The following is a 16525-nucleotide window of genomic DNA, read 5'->3' as shown; positions in this document are numbered from 1 at the left end:
TTAATCGTGGTGTGTATTCAAAGTCATTGCGATTTTTTTTACGAATTCGTTTTTTTTTCAAAAATAAAATAAAAAAGTTATCTCAATAAGTGCTGGAAGTGTCTTTTTGCAAAGGTCTAGATGTTATTTATCAATATTATTCGCTCTTAATTTATTACATATGCATTTAATTTATCGCAGCTTACTGAAATGCACGCCGTATGTTTCTGTTACGACAAAAAACCCTATTTAAGGGAATTATATGCTGTGCACCAGCCGTGAACGTTTGCGGTATATGCATAAAGTGTGTGGAAGTTGAAGATAAGCTAGTTTAACCAGACATAAAACCACGAGTCTGCAAGAATATTAGCAATTGAAAATGGTTTACATTAAGGTATATGAGTTATTTCAAGGATTTAAAACCGCAATTTACAATATGGTTTTCACAGATAAACAAGTGAAACTTATTTTGAACAATGATGACTATCAACATGGTAATTTAGGTGATAATTTTCACGATAAAGTTGTTCATTATGAATAGACACATTCTTAACATAATTAAACTCTCATAATTCTTCAATCTACTACTTTTTTTTAGGACATCAAGCTAATATGTATTATATATGTTCTTACAATGGTTGACTGGGATGATAATTATCGATTTTAATAGAGGCACTAGTGGAAACAAAACAAAAAGGACATCTTGTCAATATTTTTGCAGGTGTTACAAATATGAGCACGATACCTATACGGGGAGACATGCATAAAGGAAATCTCACATAATCATAAAAAATCTATGTAGTCATCCGAAACTTCATTTTGTTCGAATAGATTTTCTGCACACACCCACACCCACACATGCAAAAAGAAAGAAGAAAAAAAGTTACCTGTAATGAAATAAGGACTTATAGAACCTTTTGACAAGAACTTTCCTTAATCGCCCTCAAACCAGATTAGCCGTTAATTTATACTATTATACTCACCTAGTTACTTATAATATAAAGTAGCCGTTAGAAACCAAAATAACTTAGTAAAAGGACTTATGCAATTGAATATGGGAGATTGAGCGTCAAGCCAATGAGCTCATTCTTGTTTGTGAAAGTAAAACGAATCACCATCCAAAAGAAAAGGAGAGATCTCCAATCCTCAGCTCGTGTTTTTTTTATTATTATTTTTGGAGTCGATCTTTTTTATTTTTTTAAAAAAAAAGAGTCTAGTTGACAAATCATAAACGCACAATTCTTAATGTATATATATATTTTTTAAACTCATGATTGGGTTTACTGCCAAATAATTCCCACGTGGCGATACATCAATTCCTTTTGCAATGTTTGTTTTTGATACTTTTGAGAGGGAACTGCGCACCTTTATTAATAGTTAAACATCCAAATCGATTGGTGTCTTTCTACCATGTTTAATCTCAAAATAGATGTCATCTGATAGCATAATATTTTTTTTTAAAAAAAAAGAGAGGAGAGCAGTAACCTAAGTTACTATCCTTCCACTAGACTATATTGAAAATCGTATGAGGAAACATTACGTATATGTTTTATCCTTTTATATTTTGTTGTATGCCTCTATTGGTCAATCCGATTCGATCCTGAGGACACAAATGTCTGACACACTCTACAAAACTTGTTCTAATCTTGTTCCCCCTATATTATACATTATGTACCTTAATAGAGAATATCGTTATTTTCTGATTGATCTCGTGAATGACTTTTTTTTTTTTAATCCTATTAAAACTTGGAACAAACACTCAACAACGTGGCTTTTTTTTTTGAAGCTCAAAACTTGCATGAAAAAGTCATGCATGCGATAATTCTAGTACAACGATTCATATTTTCCTTCATAAAAAAAGCAAAAAACAATGCCATCAACATTATAAACAGAGTACGGAATGTGTACAAATATAAAAAAAGTGCAGATTAAGTTGATGAGAGGTGAGATCAGATGATGTACTACGACTAAACGAGATCACGGCAATGTTATCCCAACGAAGAAAAAAAAAGAGAAATACTTACCCCATTAATGTCAAGTGATGGCAATATTTCGGATGAGCCGAGTGGTGCAAGGACCTGCATGGAAGAAAATAAAAAAGTCTATTTTAACTTTATTCTGGGCCCATTGTTACAATCTACGAAAAACCGAAAGATTTTTCACCATATCTAGATAACTGTTTGTTTGGTAGAAGGTTTGACAAAGGGCAATTTTTTGCAAATCATAATATTCATCTCAAATAAGCAGGAGTAGTGCGGTTAAAAAAAAACTTTAAATTTTTCCCTTTAAAGTCATTTGATGACAATAGAAATATTCTTCTTGGGTAATTGGGGGTAATTTTTTCAGGAGTTCATTTCGTATGCGCGTATTTTAAATTAAAATAAACAAAATTACATATATTCATACACACATACACACATACACACAAGGAACCCTGAGGATCGTCTAACCTATCAACGATGACCTTTATTTCACTTACTTAAGGCGAAAAACAAATAGGACCCTTTTTTCTTATGTCTTCTTCATCTATTTTTTACCAAAAAAATGTCAAATTCAACATCAGCTACCGCATCCGATGCAACAAGCCAAATTGTGTGGGGATTCATGTTTGAAAATTCTCACTTTACTGAATTTGAACGTCGTAATCATCCCATTATTGAAGCCGCTTATCACCAGCGTAAAAAGAAGCATAGCAGCCACCATATAACCATTACCGACGCTAATTTACCCAAACCCGGAAAAGCCAAAGTTTATTTTGGCGTGGCTCAAAATCATTTACGCATGCCAGGTACACGGTACTACGTAAAACGCTGTAAATCAATCTCTTCTTCACCTCCACAACCTATGCTCGTACCTTCGCCTTCTTCCACATTCTCATCTTTTTCTTCAATGGATACTGCCTCATTTACTCAACCTTCAAGACGTATGCAACAATTCAATTCCAATACATTAGCTGCCGTGCTTTCGGACTTCACTCCCTTACTAGAGGTGAATTATGAATATCCCAGTACTATCGAGTATAGCCTCGCCGACAATATGCTGTATTATAGCAACGCCATAATAAAAACCGCACCTATGATTCCTTACCTACCCACGGCGGACACCTTGCCTATGAATAGCAACGGCGCGCTGTATAATACCAACGCGTCTTTAAACAATAGTGTGTACATGAACAATAATACACCTCCAGATTCTACCAGTGCACCCTCCGTTTCTAGCAGCGCGAATTTGTCTCCTCCTCCCGTTGCTAGCAGCACATGCTTATCTTATCCTTCCGTTGCTAGCAATGCGACCTTATCTCATCCTCCCATCACTAGCAACACAAGTTTAACCCACCCTCCTATGAACAATACTATGAATATGTTTATTCCTGACCTTAACACTTTTAATATGATGGAGGACCCGAACTGGATCAATAATATTCTAAGCTTGGCCCCATCTGTCTCATGGTCGTCATCGGCTCTTGACACTACGTATTTTCATAATTTGATGACAAACTAAACTCTCCCCCCTCACCCTTTCTTCTTTGATAGACCTGATAGATTTTCAATATAAACACTTTTCTTTGCTACCCAAAACTAAAAATAAATAAATAAATAACATTTAGATTTTACTACATATATCCTCTTTCCAAAAACATTTGAATACAAAGTAAATCTATGCAGATCGCTTATTTAAGACGATTAAAACAAAAGATGATTGGTGTAAGCATTCTAAACAAACAAAAACTTTGTTTTTTTTAACACACAATGAAAAATGATATCCGTGCACTTTTAGTGTGCGCGTGCGCCCCCCCCCCCCTCTTCTCGCCGGCCTCTGACCTCAAATCCTTCTAATTGTTCCCTCATTTACAGTCTAAAAAATCATAATGAATTTTTTGAAGTTGTGTTCTTGTAAATCTTTTCATGTGATATTTACATGAAAATAATAACATTTGTTTTTTCTTTATTTTTTATTTTAGGGTGCCTTAAAGAAAAAGACGTAACCGGCATCATCATAACATACAATGATATTGGATAAAGGATGGCTTGCGACCCCAATAATCTCATTCTCACAGACTTTGACTTTCCCAACTTGATTCCCTGTACTCACTTGAAACCCATACATGTACGAATCCTCCGTTATACCATACACATACTCCCCCTGCGGCGAAACCGCTGCCGCAATAAAGTCACTTCCCGCCTTCTTTTGATGACTGAAGGTCTTCATGATTTGTCCGCGTGAGGACATGATGAATAGCGTATTTGTCTTATTACACACCAAATAATTGTCCACGTTCTTGGGAAACGGCAGAATACTCTGCACTGAAGCTGTGCCTAATCCTCCCATCGGATTCAATTGCCCCTTCTCAATCACAGGTTGAGGGTTGACTGTGTACAAACAGGATGTTGTTTTTGAGTCCCAAATCTAGATAGAGGGAGAAATGACGTTTAGTCATTGCGGAGGTTGTATGACACATTGTCTAATTTTACCTTGACAGTACCGTCACTACTTGCACTCAAGATACGTGAGTTATCAGCAGAGTACATGACCGAGTTAATAAAAGACGCATGGCCTCTAAACTCTTTCAACATCTTTCCGGATTTCAAGCCATGGATTCGAATCGTCTGATCATAACTAGCACTAATTATCTGCGAGCTATCTTTACTGAATGCGACTGACGTGATGCCTTCTATATGAGCAGCGGGTATACGTTTCTGGCACTGGCCCGACTTGACCTTCCAGATCGCCAACTTACCATCTGCCGAACCCGAGACTAACAACTCGTTATCGTGACTGAACTGTACACAGAGTACGGATTGATCCATTGCCATCAATCTATCCTTGGCTTGGTACGTTAAATCTTTTCTCAATTTACCCGTCATGTAATTCCAAATTTCGATAAATCCATCCACTGAACCGGTGGCCAGGTACTGCCCGTTCTTGGAGAAGGAGGCGCATTCGGCATGAGTTTTTTTACCAGGAAATTTAATTGAGACGTAAGGCTTTGATGCAAACACATCTTCTTCTGCCTTTTGTAAAGCCACGGTGCCTCGAAAGAGATCGTATGATGAGTCTGGTAATAAAATGCCTTGTTGCTGTTGCCATTTTAGACTTTGGCCTAATAAGGTTAACAATCTGCTATTGGGTGCCACTGATACTTTCTTTTCCAATTCTAACAGGTATGCATTAGTCACTCGTTTTATCGAGGGTGAGTCATTGCTTACGTTGGGCAATGTGGGTTCTACGTGCTTCGTTGGTGTACAATTGTTGTTTGGGTTGCTCCAAATATTCTTCCATGCGTTGGTATCGTTCGGGATCTACTTCGCATAATTCTCTTAGGATATTTGATTTTCGTAATAGTGTTTTTGCTGCGCTGTGTTCATTAGCCTCGATTAATTCTAATGTCACCTTGATGAAAAAAAAGTATGATGAGAAAGTGTTGAATATGTGTATACACAACGGATGCTACCTGTTCATACAGATCAAATAAGTCTAATTTATCCAGACCGAGATGTTGTGCTTGCTTTAAAATAATATCCCAACGTCCATCTAATATATCCTGTAGAAACTTTTGCTTATTCTCGACTGTATTCAAGTATAGATTCGATTCTTTTTCAAGCGCTGAAAGAGATTGAATTAAGTTGTTTTCGCGTAAAAATTGCAAAACCAATTTAACAACACTGTCTAGAGATGGTTAATACTTTTTCCAGAAACACAAGCGGAAAAGCGACGTGAGAGGGGGGGGGTAACTTTACTCTTGCTTGTCAATGGTTGACATTAGTGTATTCGTGTGTGTCAAAAAGAAATGATTTTTTTAATGTGACGCGTGACGACGACTTTTTTTTTTTGAACGAGGCGTTCTTTTTTTTTATTTTTATTTTTTTCTCTCTCTCTCATACAACAAAGACACAAACATGTCCTTCAAAATTCATTCACAAACAGACGAAGAAATTCCAATTCATATTGTCAGCACCGTCGATGCTAAAACACTGCTGCTAGAAGAAAAATTAGCAAAGTCACACAAGGCAAGATCTAAAAAGACGTTATTAAAAGCCTCAGACTACCTTGATGTAGGCTTAACCGTCAATAAAAATCAAAGCCTGAAAGAACGTTCAGCAAGCCCAATGAATGAAGATGAATCTGTGCAATCCCTAACCCATTACAAACCTTCACATCATGACGACAAGGAAAATGCAGACTTGAGCGGCAGATCCATCTTTAATTTCCAACACGCAGTTAAAAAAACTCCCAACGGCATGATGAAAAAAGCCTTGGTGTTGGAAGGAGAAGAGCCTGTGAAAACATCGAGTAGAGTGAAAAAAACCACCAAACATCAACTTACAAAAGTAGCGCCGGATCATACTAAGAGACGTCGTGTAGAAAGACAAATGGAACTATTAAAAGACAATCGAAATAGTTCTGAAGAAGAACAAGATACATCTAGTGAAGAAGAAAAGGAAGAACTTGAAGATGATGATGATGATGAAGAAGAAGAAAAGAAGAAGAAGTCCATGTTTCATGATACAGAAGGCTATGAAAGATATTTTCAAGATCTTCATACCAGTTCCAAAACTTCAAACAACACATTATCAAAACTGCAAGTACTTGAACCGCAAGAATTTCATCAGATTTTAGCTGACGCACCCAGGAAGCATGAACATGAAATCGCTATCCTGTCAGAAATGCATAAACAACATTTTCCCCAGTGGTTTTTTGAACTCCATTCCGGTTTTAATCTGGTGTTTTATGGATATGGATCTAAGCGTAATTTATTAAACGAATTCGCTCAATCTTCTTTAACAGATGGCCCCTTGATTGTGGTCAATGGTTTCTTTCCTTCTATTTCCATTAAAGACATCTTGCTAAAGATATCTGCGGGAGCATTGGGTACAACAGGACCCACCGGTCAAATTAGCGATCACGTCAAATTCATCTGTGATTATTTCGCTGATCCAGACCGGGAATACGAAAGTCTTTACATTGTCATTCACAATTTAGATGGCCCTAATCTTCGTAACGAACGCACCCAAACTGCACTGTCGATGCTAGCTAATGCAGATAACATTCACTTGGTGGCCTCTGTCGATCATATTAATGCAGGTTTGCTGTGGGATAATGTAAAAGCCAGTCGGTTTAACTGGATTTGGCATGATGCAACTACCTTTGATGACTACCTTGTTGAAACTAGTTTCGAAAACTCTTTGTTGGTACGAACGGGTGAATACAATGGTACCCGAGGCGCTAAATTTGTCTTGGATTCCTTAACGACGAACGCACGTGGTGTGTTCAAGATTTTAGCAGAGCATCAACTCCCAGAGATGGAATTAGCGAATATGGAAGGAAAAGGAAATGAATCGGTTGGTCTTAGTTATAATCAATACTATCAAAAGTGCCGTGAAGGCTTCTTTGTTTCAAGTGATTTGGCTTTCAAAACCGAACTGACCGAATTCAAAGATCATAAACTCATCTCTACCAAAAAGGGTTTGGACGGAACCGAGTTCTTTTTATACCTATGGATAAGACGACTCTCATGAACATCTTTGAGCAGTTAGATTAAAATAGGGAACCTTGTAAATAAATCATTTAAATCATTTAATACTTCATTATGCACTTAAACTTTTACTGCATTCCGTGGTGAGACGCATGATTGAGTTTATGTGTAAATCGCATTGTCACACCATAATGCAGAAATGTTTAATTAAATTCGTGTCACACAGGGATTAAAGACTTTTTGGGGGTCCATGTTTCCTTACAAATCGACTATGGCCCGACTCTCATTTGTAGTCAGACAGAGCACGCGCTGGCGAAAATGAAAGTTAATTGTATTTTATTTAAACCGATGTAGGAAGTAGGAAAGGGGTATATATATGAATAAATGTACAAAAAATAAAGAGATTTATGAGTAATCGGCAAACAAGATATGGCTTTGAAGAATAATAAAATCCACCGTATTAATCATATCTCGCATTTGTTGTTCTTCATTGCCTGCAACGAATTTCATGAGAGTGGGACCGAAAACCACCGCGATATTCTTGGATGTCATCTTATTGATCGCATGGTTTTGATGAATCCTATTATTTATAATCGGGGATATTTAATTAGAGAGAAAGAAGCCTACGGGGAGTACTTTATACTTACTTTTTTAAATGTTGCACCAAAAACTTGATGGTACAATAAGGTTCAATTGGCATATTATGAAGTAATGCGTACGTCTTGTTTAACCTTTCTTGCGAGCTTAATGATGGTGGTACTATATTATAATAATAATTTTTAATATCATCGAAAAAAACCTTAAATATTCAGTACCACACCAACTTACAAATGAAGTCATTGCTAATGAGAGGTGACGCTAATTCTCTGAAATAGAGTTTTAATAAGGTCGCGATAACATGAATGTCTTGGTACTGTGATAACTTTGGGTTCTTATTCTCATTAAATGCCTCTTGCAGTTCTCGCACTTGTCCAAACGTGCCTGATTTTCGATAGATACCTTCCGCAGATATGCCTCGCGATTCAACTTCTCGTACACATTTTAACACCACGGATGGAATCACGGAATTTTCGGATTTCGCTTGTTCAATAAGATCATTTCCAAATATTAATTCTGTTATAAAATTGTAAACACGTGTAATTTTTATATAACAAGGCTCCCCTCCCCCCAACAATAACACTCACTTTTTTTCTTGTTATCCACTGCCGATGTGACCACTGCAGCAGGATGCAACAGTGGTTCAGATGATGATGCAACTGGTGTAATCATCGAATCGTTCTGTCTCACTGAACTGATGGGGTCAGAAATGTTTAAAGAAGTAGCTGTATCATCATGCTGTCTTCGCTTTCGGTTTGATAATCTTAGGCTGATTTGTCTAAAGATGCCAGGCTCTTTCTTGGGCACATGAATTCGTGTTACTGGTGGTGTGGACTGTTCCATAGGTGCACAAGTAGAATCAGCGATAGGAGAGATAGGAGAAGCAGTAGTAGAAGAAGAAGGGGCGGCGGCAGGAGGAGGAGGTAATGTATATGGCTGGTCAAATAAAGTGACGCCAACAGGTGTTACTGCGGCTACTGAAGATGGCTCGTTATACATGAAGGCGCTGATATGATTTTCTTTCTCAGCAATGGATCTGATTAAGCATTCGTTCTTTTGATTCAATTCCATAGATTTTTGGTGCAGTTTTAAAATGTCGGCTAATAATTCATCGCGAGCAGCCGAAAGCTTGTGATTGTGCAAAGTGGAAGATTCAATATCTTTAGCCAGTGCGTCTAATCGTGCTACATAGTACGATTCAATCTTGTCCCAATGACTTTCTTTTTTATTAGATTGTTGTTCGTTGTAGAGGATACCCGATTCTGCACTAAATATGGCAAATTGGCAACCTCATCAGTCATTAATTTATAAAATATATTAAGGAGAAAAATTAAATTACCGGCTTTTTATTGTTGTGGTATCCATTGGAAATAATTTATCTTGTTGATATGATTGTCTTTTTGCAATGTCGTTAGGAGAATTAGAGTCCAACTATACACAAAAAATTGTTAATTTTTCATCACGAATTCATCCTTTTCTGGATTATTACACTTAAAGAGAATCGGCTCTTATGAATATTCTCGTTTTGAGGATTTTGACAGATCATGTAATAGTATTAAGAAGAAAAAAAGAAAAGAGGAAAAAAGAAAAAAAAAAAGATTAATTATTTATAGAGAGATTCGAGACAATAAGGCTGAGTTATACGGATGGTGTGTGTGTCACACACATACACACACACACACACTTAATATTTTAGTCCTATTGAAACCGTTTAAATCTCAGATTTTTTCGGTGCCTGGACCCCATTTCGTCACTCTTGTCAATCCTAGCAGAAAAAAAAAACCTTTATGGGTTGACACTAATAACCGTATTCTTTTTGCTAAAGAACAGTATTAGAATTAACAATTAAGGAGTTTTGCATTCATAAAATACTTTCTATATTATCTCAAGCGACATTTTCCCCCAACAAAACAAATAATGAATACTGAGCTATAAATAAAAGTATATTTTTTTTTCTTGAACAAGACCCGACGATCCTTTTCACATTTTCTTTTTATGTTTTTCCATCATCCTCTCCTTCAAACGGAGGGGAAGGTCTCTTTTGTTCAATTTGGCGGGTGACTTTTTGCATATGGAAGATCTCCCCCTCTTTTGTCATTCTCTCCCACAGGAGTCAAAGCCCCATTACACACGCCACATAGAGCGGGCTCTTTTATTTCTGTTATTTTTAACAATTATACTTTGTCGTTAAAAGCCGATATTCTATTTTCGCACGTCATGTACAACTCCAGTTTTTTTTAAACCCAACAAAAAAAAATCTTTCTTGCTAAATGTTCTGGGAGAAGCTCTTTTCCTTGGAACATTTGCCTCGACCCGAGGTCGGGGATTTCGCTTGGCAAAATATAATCTACAAATAGCTCAGGCCGGGTTCTAGAAGGAGCACATTTTTGCCTACTGCTGCTACTGCTGCTACTGCTACTACTGCTACTACTGCTACTACTGCTACTACTGCTACTACTGCTACTACTGCTACTACTGCTACTACTGCTACTACTGCTACTACTGCTACTACTACTGCTGTTGCGCGACTTAAATGTCGGTTTTTAATTTAACAAAAAAGTCTTTGCACACGCTGTTGCAGCTGATTTCTATCAGACTAAGTTAGTGTGTTTGACACATGAGTTGCGCAAACAAAACTCAAACGGTGATTTAGCTCACTAGTTGACCAGCCTAGTTTTAGTGTGGATTTGTAAAACCTGCATGATTTTTGCCGATCTGCCAATATTGGTTAGGGGACTGAACGTTAAAAAAGACATTTAACGCATTCAGAGCAGGGTCTAGGAGTACATTCAAATTGGTACTCAATCTCGTAGCGGATTGTGCCAGGGGGGGCCAAATGTATGTCTTGTCTTTTAGATGGTGGCATACATCAAGAAATTCAGGGTATGAGTTCAGGTATAGTTTTCTTTACCCGGACAAACTAAAATGTTTCCTGTTTTAAAGCACAAAAGGAGGAAAGAGTTGTTTCCACCGATATGGAGACGGAGAGAAACTTCTTTTCAAATCAGCAGTGTAGTTGACAGTTTTGATTCGATGTTCACTTAAATGCCATATATGCATCAGTCAGCTCACCAATTTTTTCCAGAAAACAAACCCTCGTCCTCTTCTGATATCATTTATCTTCGTCTCCATGGAAACATAATACAATGATACGGCTTTTCATAAATAAAAATGTTATTTACAGTTACTTTCAACGTCAAATGTGCTCGCATGATGAGAACATGCATAAAATCAATCATGTTTCACATTTGAAAGCTACCCTGATTATAAGATTCATACCCTTACCTTGACAAAAAAAACCAACTATTGACCTTTTTATGGCTATATGATTTTAATCATCACAGTATACATATGCAAGAAAAACGGGGGAGAAGGGGGATTGAAAAACAAACATTTTCGACAGGACAAAATAAAAATACCGCTGTTAGTATATACTTTGTGTGGTTGCATTTGAGGTTCCCTAAATCCAATGCCCTTAATTTACAACGCTTGTTCTGTATTGCTTTACGTACGCTGGAGCTCGATCTCCTGATCCAATGTCCATTTCTAAAAACAGGAAAAAAAAAATGGATTGTAAAGTTCTCCTCAATTTAAAAAATAAAACCTTAATAATCTTATTGACAGCCTATAGAACAAGCTACTTGTATTTAAAACTTCACTCGCCATAAAACGTCCCTTATTCCAACACTATATTATTGGTAAGTGTTAGAGCGAAAAACTGTTGGAGGCCACATTTGCAAATATTTTAAATTTCCACTCACAAACTCCGTTTAACCACAGCGAGAAAAAAAAGTCGTCGCTTTGTTACCTTCGAAGTTTGCTTTGGTTTCGCTTATCTTGCTTATCTTAAAACACTACTTAGCCATTGATTATTAATTTTTTTAATTTGTTATATGCGTAAAATCGATAGCGGACAGTGTTCAATGATTTGTAGAAGATCCAGTTTTTGTGGTCGTGGCCATAGTTTTAGACACATGATTGTAGTCTGAGACACGCAATTGCAGTTACACTCACATAGATTTAGATTTCACAGTTTTAAACACACAGTAGTAATTGTAGTTCTATATATACAATTTTAGATTCATTACTACTCCTCAATAATAAAGTTAAAAAGATGCCGAATGCAAATATTAAATGTTGCTTTGGCTGCGGCTACCAAAGACTAGATCTTTATCAAACACTAAATGTTTCTCTATCAGTTTGAAACATACACCGCATCAAGAACCCGCACAAAGTACCCGTATTTTCTTTGCATGCAGGTATAAGACAGTAGTTACCAACTTTAAATCCTATTACTGTAGTACAATCTGGTCTCTTAGATTGATAGATTCTATCTTTTCAAGCGTTTTTATAATCGACGCATTTTCAATTCTATAACAGTTTCCGTGATGACCTGCCAGTATTCTTGTTTTATTATGAAAGAATCTAGCTGCTTTATTCCAGATATGAGCTTTAAAAAACAAAGAAACTCTGACAATGCTTTTACATTTTACGTTCAAAGTTCCTGAAATGTAGGTACCCGTCAGATTATTAAAATACACTAAACAAGCGAACAGTCAAAGAAATAACATTTGCTCTCTGACTTTCACAAGTTTTTTTTTTTTTTTTGATTTCGAGATTTAATTAATATTTGATGTACAAATTGTTGATGCACACCTAGAATAAATTCTGTTCAATACAAAAATTAAATTTCTATGCATGGCCCACAAACAAAGAAGAATGTATCACTATTAAGTATTTCCACCATTAAAACAAGCGTTAAATTTATTTTTAGAATATTTCAATTCATTTGAATGGGTAAGGATGAGTGCCATTTATACATAATATATCGCATACGCATCTGACCTCATTTCAAACTCTCTTCTTTCAAAAGACTTGCCCGCTCGGGCTTGCTCCTAAAATTTAACAACACTGTTAAATAAGATTTAAAGCAAACATTTAATTTATTTTTACACTCCAGCCATCATGATATGAAAAAGTCATAATTTCGAGTAAACATTTATCTTTCATGCATTTCTTAAGCGACATCATCTTGCAACCCTAAACCCCGCTTCAATGTTTTTTCATACTTGTGACTGGAATTCCTCTCCACAAAAAACGCATGACACAAGAATTCCATTGTTTATACTGGTTTTTCTTCTAATAAATGACTAGCAATTCTTCTGAATCAGTTGACCTGACAAAACCTCTAGACGATGGCAAACTAATCGTAAGAAAGAACCGAAAAAAAAAAGTCGTGAGATAAAAGACATCTAATGTTTGGTGTAGATTCAAGTCATGTCTTGCTTTTTAAATGTCAAGGTTCAAAGACCCTATGTCATCATTACACTAGGAGGTAAAAAAAAAAAAAAAACTTCCAGGGAGGTTTTTTTTTAATGCTAAATGTTTATTGTTACAGAACAGCGTCATCAAACTTCTATATCAGAATCTCGACAATGGAATGAAAGTTTTGAATTTACCGTGACTTTCCACGCCCAATTATTCGGCACGATCCAATTAGACTTGTACGACAGTTATACTATCTATCCTGATAAACATGTAGGAAGAGCAGAAATTCGTTTAAGGACCCTGGAACTGATGCCAGAGACTTTTGATAGTTATTACGAAATCTGGGACAAAAAATTATCCACAGGTGCCAGTTCTAGCATCGGAAGAGAAAGAGCCGCCGTCAATAACATGGGCGCCTTACAGGCTAGAATATCCTACCGGTACAAGACCTCCTCTTCAAACGATCCTCAGCAGGATCTCGGAAAAATTGCTCGGACTCGTACGACCACTATCCCGCAAGGCGCGACAGACTTACTGTCCCAAGAGCAATTGGATGCTGAATTTAAGAGACATTTGCAGTTTCAACGCGAACGCAAAAAATCAGAGAAAAGGTTCAAAAAATATGAGGAGAATCAGGGTTTGGATTATCCGGACGATAGCGGAGAAGAGGAAGACCTGACCGGTTCCTTAATCACGATTAGTCGACGTAGAGCGGATCTAGTCAATTACGGTCACGTCAGTTCCGACGACGAAGATGAATTTGGCGAGATGGTGGCAGCACCACTATCACCACAAATTCTAGAAAGTAAAAAAATATCAGAACCTACCTCTTCTTGGTCCGGTGCCTCTGATACGAGTCAAGTGATTAAGACCATTTCCAAGCTACTTGCCACATTTAATCAAGGATTTGAATTAACCAATGTACAGGTTTTGACAGGCTTCTCTGTACTGGAAAAGTTTTATACTGATTTGCCAAGAGAAAGAACATGGGACTTGGTAGGTCAATTATCAGAGATTGATATGGCAGCCAGATACTGGAAGTTTTCAATTGCTTCTTACGGTTGGAAAGGGCTGAATTTTATTGGTCAAGGCAATGGCATCTTTTCTGATGCCATGCGTGAACACTCTGACGCAAAATCCATCATTGAATACTTGATCATACCAAAAGAAGATTTACTGGCCTACGAATTTCGATCAGCAGAAGCATTTAGGCCAAGTTACTTTATTGCAAGAGACCGGTTTACGAATTCTATTGTCTTGTCGATTCGAGGAACCATGGTAAAACATGTGGGACGAAAACAAAGACAATTAGTAACCATTAACAGAGTATCATGGATACATTGACAGATTTGGTTTGTGAATACGAACCTTGGAAAGGTGGATTTGTACATAGCGGCATGAAGAACTCTGCAATGTGGTTTTTCCGGAACGTCGTTCCACAATTGATTGCTTATTCCAATGAACATTCAGCTACAGCACTTACCATTGTCGGTCATAGTATGGGCGCATCCACCGCCGCTATTTTAACGATCATCTTGACCGATTATATTGAGGAATTCAGGCAAAAGGACAAGGGTTTTAAATTACAGTGCTTTGGTTATGCGCCTGCTTGTGGCCTTAGCCTTGATTTAGCAGAGAAATACAGCGTAAGTAAATAGTATGAATAATTAAGGGAAGAAAAATCTCAAAATCTCAAACCAGGATATAATTCAATCGTTTGTGTTTGCTGATGATGTGGTAAGTAAACTTAGTTATGGATCGATGATGGGCGTCAAAGAAATGATCATTGCAAGTACAGAAGCAGTGCAGGATATGGGCCTAGGGGAAATTATATGGTCTGGTGATTTGGAAGGGGAGAAATGGCAGACAGCATTCAAACAGATTGCAGAAGTTCGGAAACGGTGTTTAGACACTATGGATGAGAATCCTAGAGTAAGTATGTATAGTTGGAATATGTAAAAATGCATGTTGACATTGTGAATGCAGTTGTATGTAGCTGGGAAAGTATACCAATTTTGGCTGGTAAGAGTTGCATAACAAGAATATATCTTTATGTCACTTACAAACTGAAACGTAGGATCCAACTCCAGCGAATGAATCACGTATTGTGGTAGAAAAGACAACAGCAGAAAGAGTGTGTAGCGAACTTGTTGTAAAAAAATCCATCATTATGGACCATTTACCTACTAATTTTGATGTGGCGTTCCGTCGAGCCCGGGAGACACTAATGTTGGAAGGAAATAAATCGGGTGTTTTGGATCCTCATCCTCAGCAAGCGTCACATCAATCTAAATTCGACAAAGTGGCAGAAATGGGTTTGAAAGAAACAACAGACAGAACGGGTGGAGAAGGGAATGTTCTCGGCGGCAAAGCATCTCGTTAAATATAGTGCATGTATGTCACACGTGCTCCCACTACCATTGCTTTGTACTACTTTAATATAACAGTTTTCTTATTAAAACTTTCTAATGACAGGTTCATATCTGTCTTAATCAACCATGTCGATTTATTTCAAATCCCAACAAACTAATTTCCTTGTGTAAGACTGATTCACATAATAATTTTCTAACATGAGAAACTGAGATTGATAAAAAAGAGTTAAAAAAAATTTTACTCAATTGTTTCTTTCGTTTTTGTAGATGGTAAGATGTCTTACGGCTGTGTGAAGATGGGTATGATTTAAATAGCCCTTTTTTTTCAGGTTTTGCCACTGAATCGCTGGGTTCTCGTATTTCAGCTATACATTGTGCAATAAAAAGAATGCATTCTCGTTAATGTTAGCTTGGCTTGATACAGATGCCTTCGTACGTTCGATTAGAAGTTTGCTTTGTTCTCTTGTTAGCGCAAAACTTTTATCGATATGGCCTTCGTTTTTTTTTTTTTTTTTTTTTTTTTTTTACAACAACTCTTGGTATATTGTCCTCCTTATCAACTTCAATGCTCGAATAGCTTATAACTCTAATTGTTAATTTCATGGTTGACTACATTTTGAAATTCAATCAAGATAGGCGGTTTTGGTTTAGCATCCGCTGCATAATCTATGTCAGACCTCATCCCATACACCCCTTCCCCCTCTCATTTGACATGCTACAATACAGATGTCTGCTGGAATGTCTATATATAGTAGTGTATTCTGCATATTAAAATTCAATGCATTTATAAAAGGCAGGTATACTACCTAGTAGTAAATGCACAACCAAGTTACAA

At 36.9% G+C, this 16525-nt stretch overlaps 6 protein-coding genes across 6 annotated transcripts; 3 read left to right on the top strand and 3 right to left on the bottom strand.

Moving 5' to 3' along the window:
- Positions 1 to 2523: 2523 nt before the first annotated feature.
- Positions 2524 to 3480, top strand: EV154DRAFT_560533 (uncharacterized protein; the record flags this gene model as incomplete). Its single annotated transcript, XM_051605618.1, has 1 exon — positions 2524 to 3480. The coding sequence occupies one exon, from the start codon at positions 2524 to 2526 to the stop codon at positions 3478 to 3480; it is 957 nt and encodes a 318-aa protein (XP_051460715.1).
- A 385-nt stretch (positions 3481 to 3865) lies between these two features.
- On the bottom strand, positions 3866 to 5906 carry EV154DRAFT_499185 (WD40-repeat-containing domain protein). Its single transcript, XM_051600446.1, has 5 exons — positions 5718 to 5906; positions 5432 to 5642; positions 5187 to 5370; positions 4452 to 5134; positions 3866 to 4386 (listed from the first exon to the last, which is right to left on the bottom strand). The coding sequence occupies exons 1-5, from the start codon at positions 5738 to 5740 to the stop codon at positions 3937 to 3939; spliced, it is 1551 nt and encodes a 516-aa protein (XP_051460714.1). The 5' UTR covers positions 5741 to 5906; the 3' UTR covers positions 3866 to 3936.
- EV154DRAFT_542490 (origin recognition complex subunit 2-domain-containing protein) lies at positions 5877 to 7568 on the top strand (the record flags this gene model as incomplete). Its single annotated transcript, XM_051604523.1, has 2 exons — positions 5877 to 7079; positions 7254 to 7568. 2 exons carry the CDS (start codon positions 5877 to 5879, stop codon positions 7494 to 7496), a joined length of 1446 nt encoding a protein of 481 aa, XP_051460713.1. The 3' UTR covers positions 7497 to 7568.
- A 204-nt stretch (positions 7569 to 7772) lies between these two features.
- On the bottom strand, positions 7773 to 9598 carry EV154DRAFT_499178 (Rho GTPase activation protein; the record flags this gene model as incomplete). The annotated part of the gene is made up of 6 exons (XM_051600445.1): positions 7773 to 8033; positions 8101 to 8212; positions 8282 to 8566; positions 8638 to 9317; positions 9390 to 9481; positions 9540 to 9598. Coding segments are annotated over 6 exons (1403 nt in total), but the record flags the coding sequence as incomplete, so codon positions are not given.
- Positions 9599 to 9953: 355 nt separating this feature from the next.
- EV154DRAFT_549239 (uncharacterized protein) lies at positions 9954 to 12305 on the bottom strand (the record flags this gene model as incomplete). Its single annotated transcript, XM_051604859.1, has 6 exons — positions 9954 to 10578; positions 11336 to 11371; positions 11563 to 11596; positions 11859 to 11904; positions 12096 to 12111; positions 12262 to 12305. The coding sequence occupies 6 exons, from the start codon at positions 12303 to 12305 to the stop codon at positions 10398 to 10400; spliced, it is 357 nt and encodes a 118-aa protein (XP_051460711.1). The 3' UTR covers positions 9954 to 10397.
- An 808-nt stretch (positions 12306 to 13113) lies between these two features.
- On the top strand, positions 13114 to 16195 carry EV154DRAFT_499155 (uncharacterized protein). The gene is made up of 8 exons (XM_051600444.1): positions 13114 to 13259; positions 13319 to 13385; positions 13449 to 14596; positions 14644 to 14964; positions 15020 to 15250; positions 15305 to 15340; positions 15396 to 15868; positions 16019 to 16195. The coding sequence occupies exons 1-7, from the start codon at positions 13197 to 13199 to the stop codon at positions 15699 to 15701; spliced, it is 2172 nt and encodes a 723-aa protein (XP_051460710.1). The 5' UTR covers positions 13114 to 13196; the 3' UTR covers positions 15702 to 15868; positions 16019 to 16195.
- The last annotated feature ends 330 nt before the right edge of the window (positions 16196 to 16525 follow it).

This window comes from Mucor mucedo (assembly GCF_025094135.1).
Source record: "Mucor mucedo strain NRRL 3635 chromosome Unknown EV154scaffold_18, whole genome shotgun sequence".
In the NCBI taxonomy this organism is placed as follows: domain Eukaryota; kingdom Fungi; phylum Mucoromycota; class Mucoromycetes; order Mucorales; family Mucoraceae; genus Mucor; species Mucor mucedo.
This window is presented reverse-complemented; position numbering and strand designations above follow the sequence as displayed.

Coding starts and splice junctions, on each gene's coding strand:
- EV154DRAFT_499155 (XM_051600444.1), top strand. CDS start 13,197: ATGACTAGCAATTCTTCTGAATCAGTTGACCTGACAAAACCTCTAGAC. Junction 13,386..13,448: donor TGTCATCATTACACTAGGAG/GTAAAAAAAAAA, acceptor TTATTGTTACAG/AACAGCGTCATCAAACTTCT. Junction 14,965..15,019: donor ATTTAGCAGAGAAATACAGC/GTAAGTAAATAG, acceptor ATCTCAAACCAG/GATATAATTCAATCGTTTGT.
- EV154DRAFT_499185 (XM_051600446.1), bottom strand. CDS start 5,740: ATGTCAACCATTGACAAGCAAGA. Junction 5,135..5,186: donor TAGAACCCACATTGCCCAAC/GTAAGCAATGAC, acceptor CATACCTGTTAG/AATTGGAAAAGAAAGTATCA. Junction 4,387..4,451: donor GTAGTGACGGTACTGTCAAG/GTAAAATTAGAC, acceptor CCCTCTATCTAG/ATTTGGGACTCAAAAACAAC.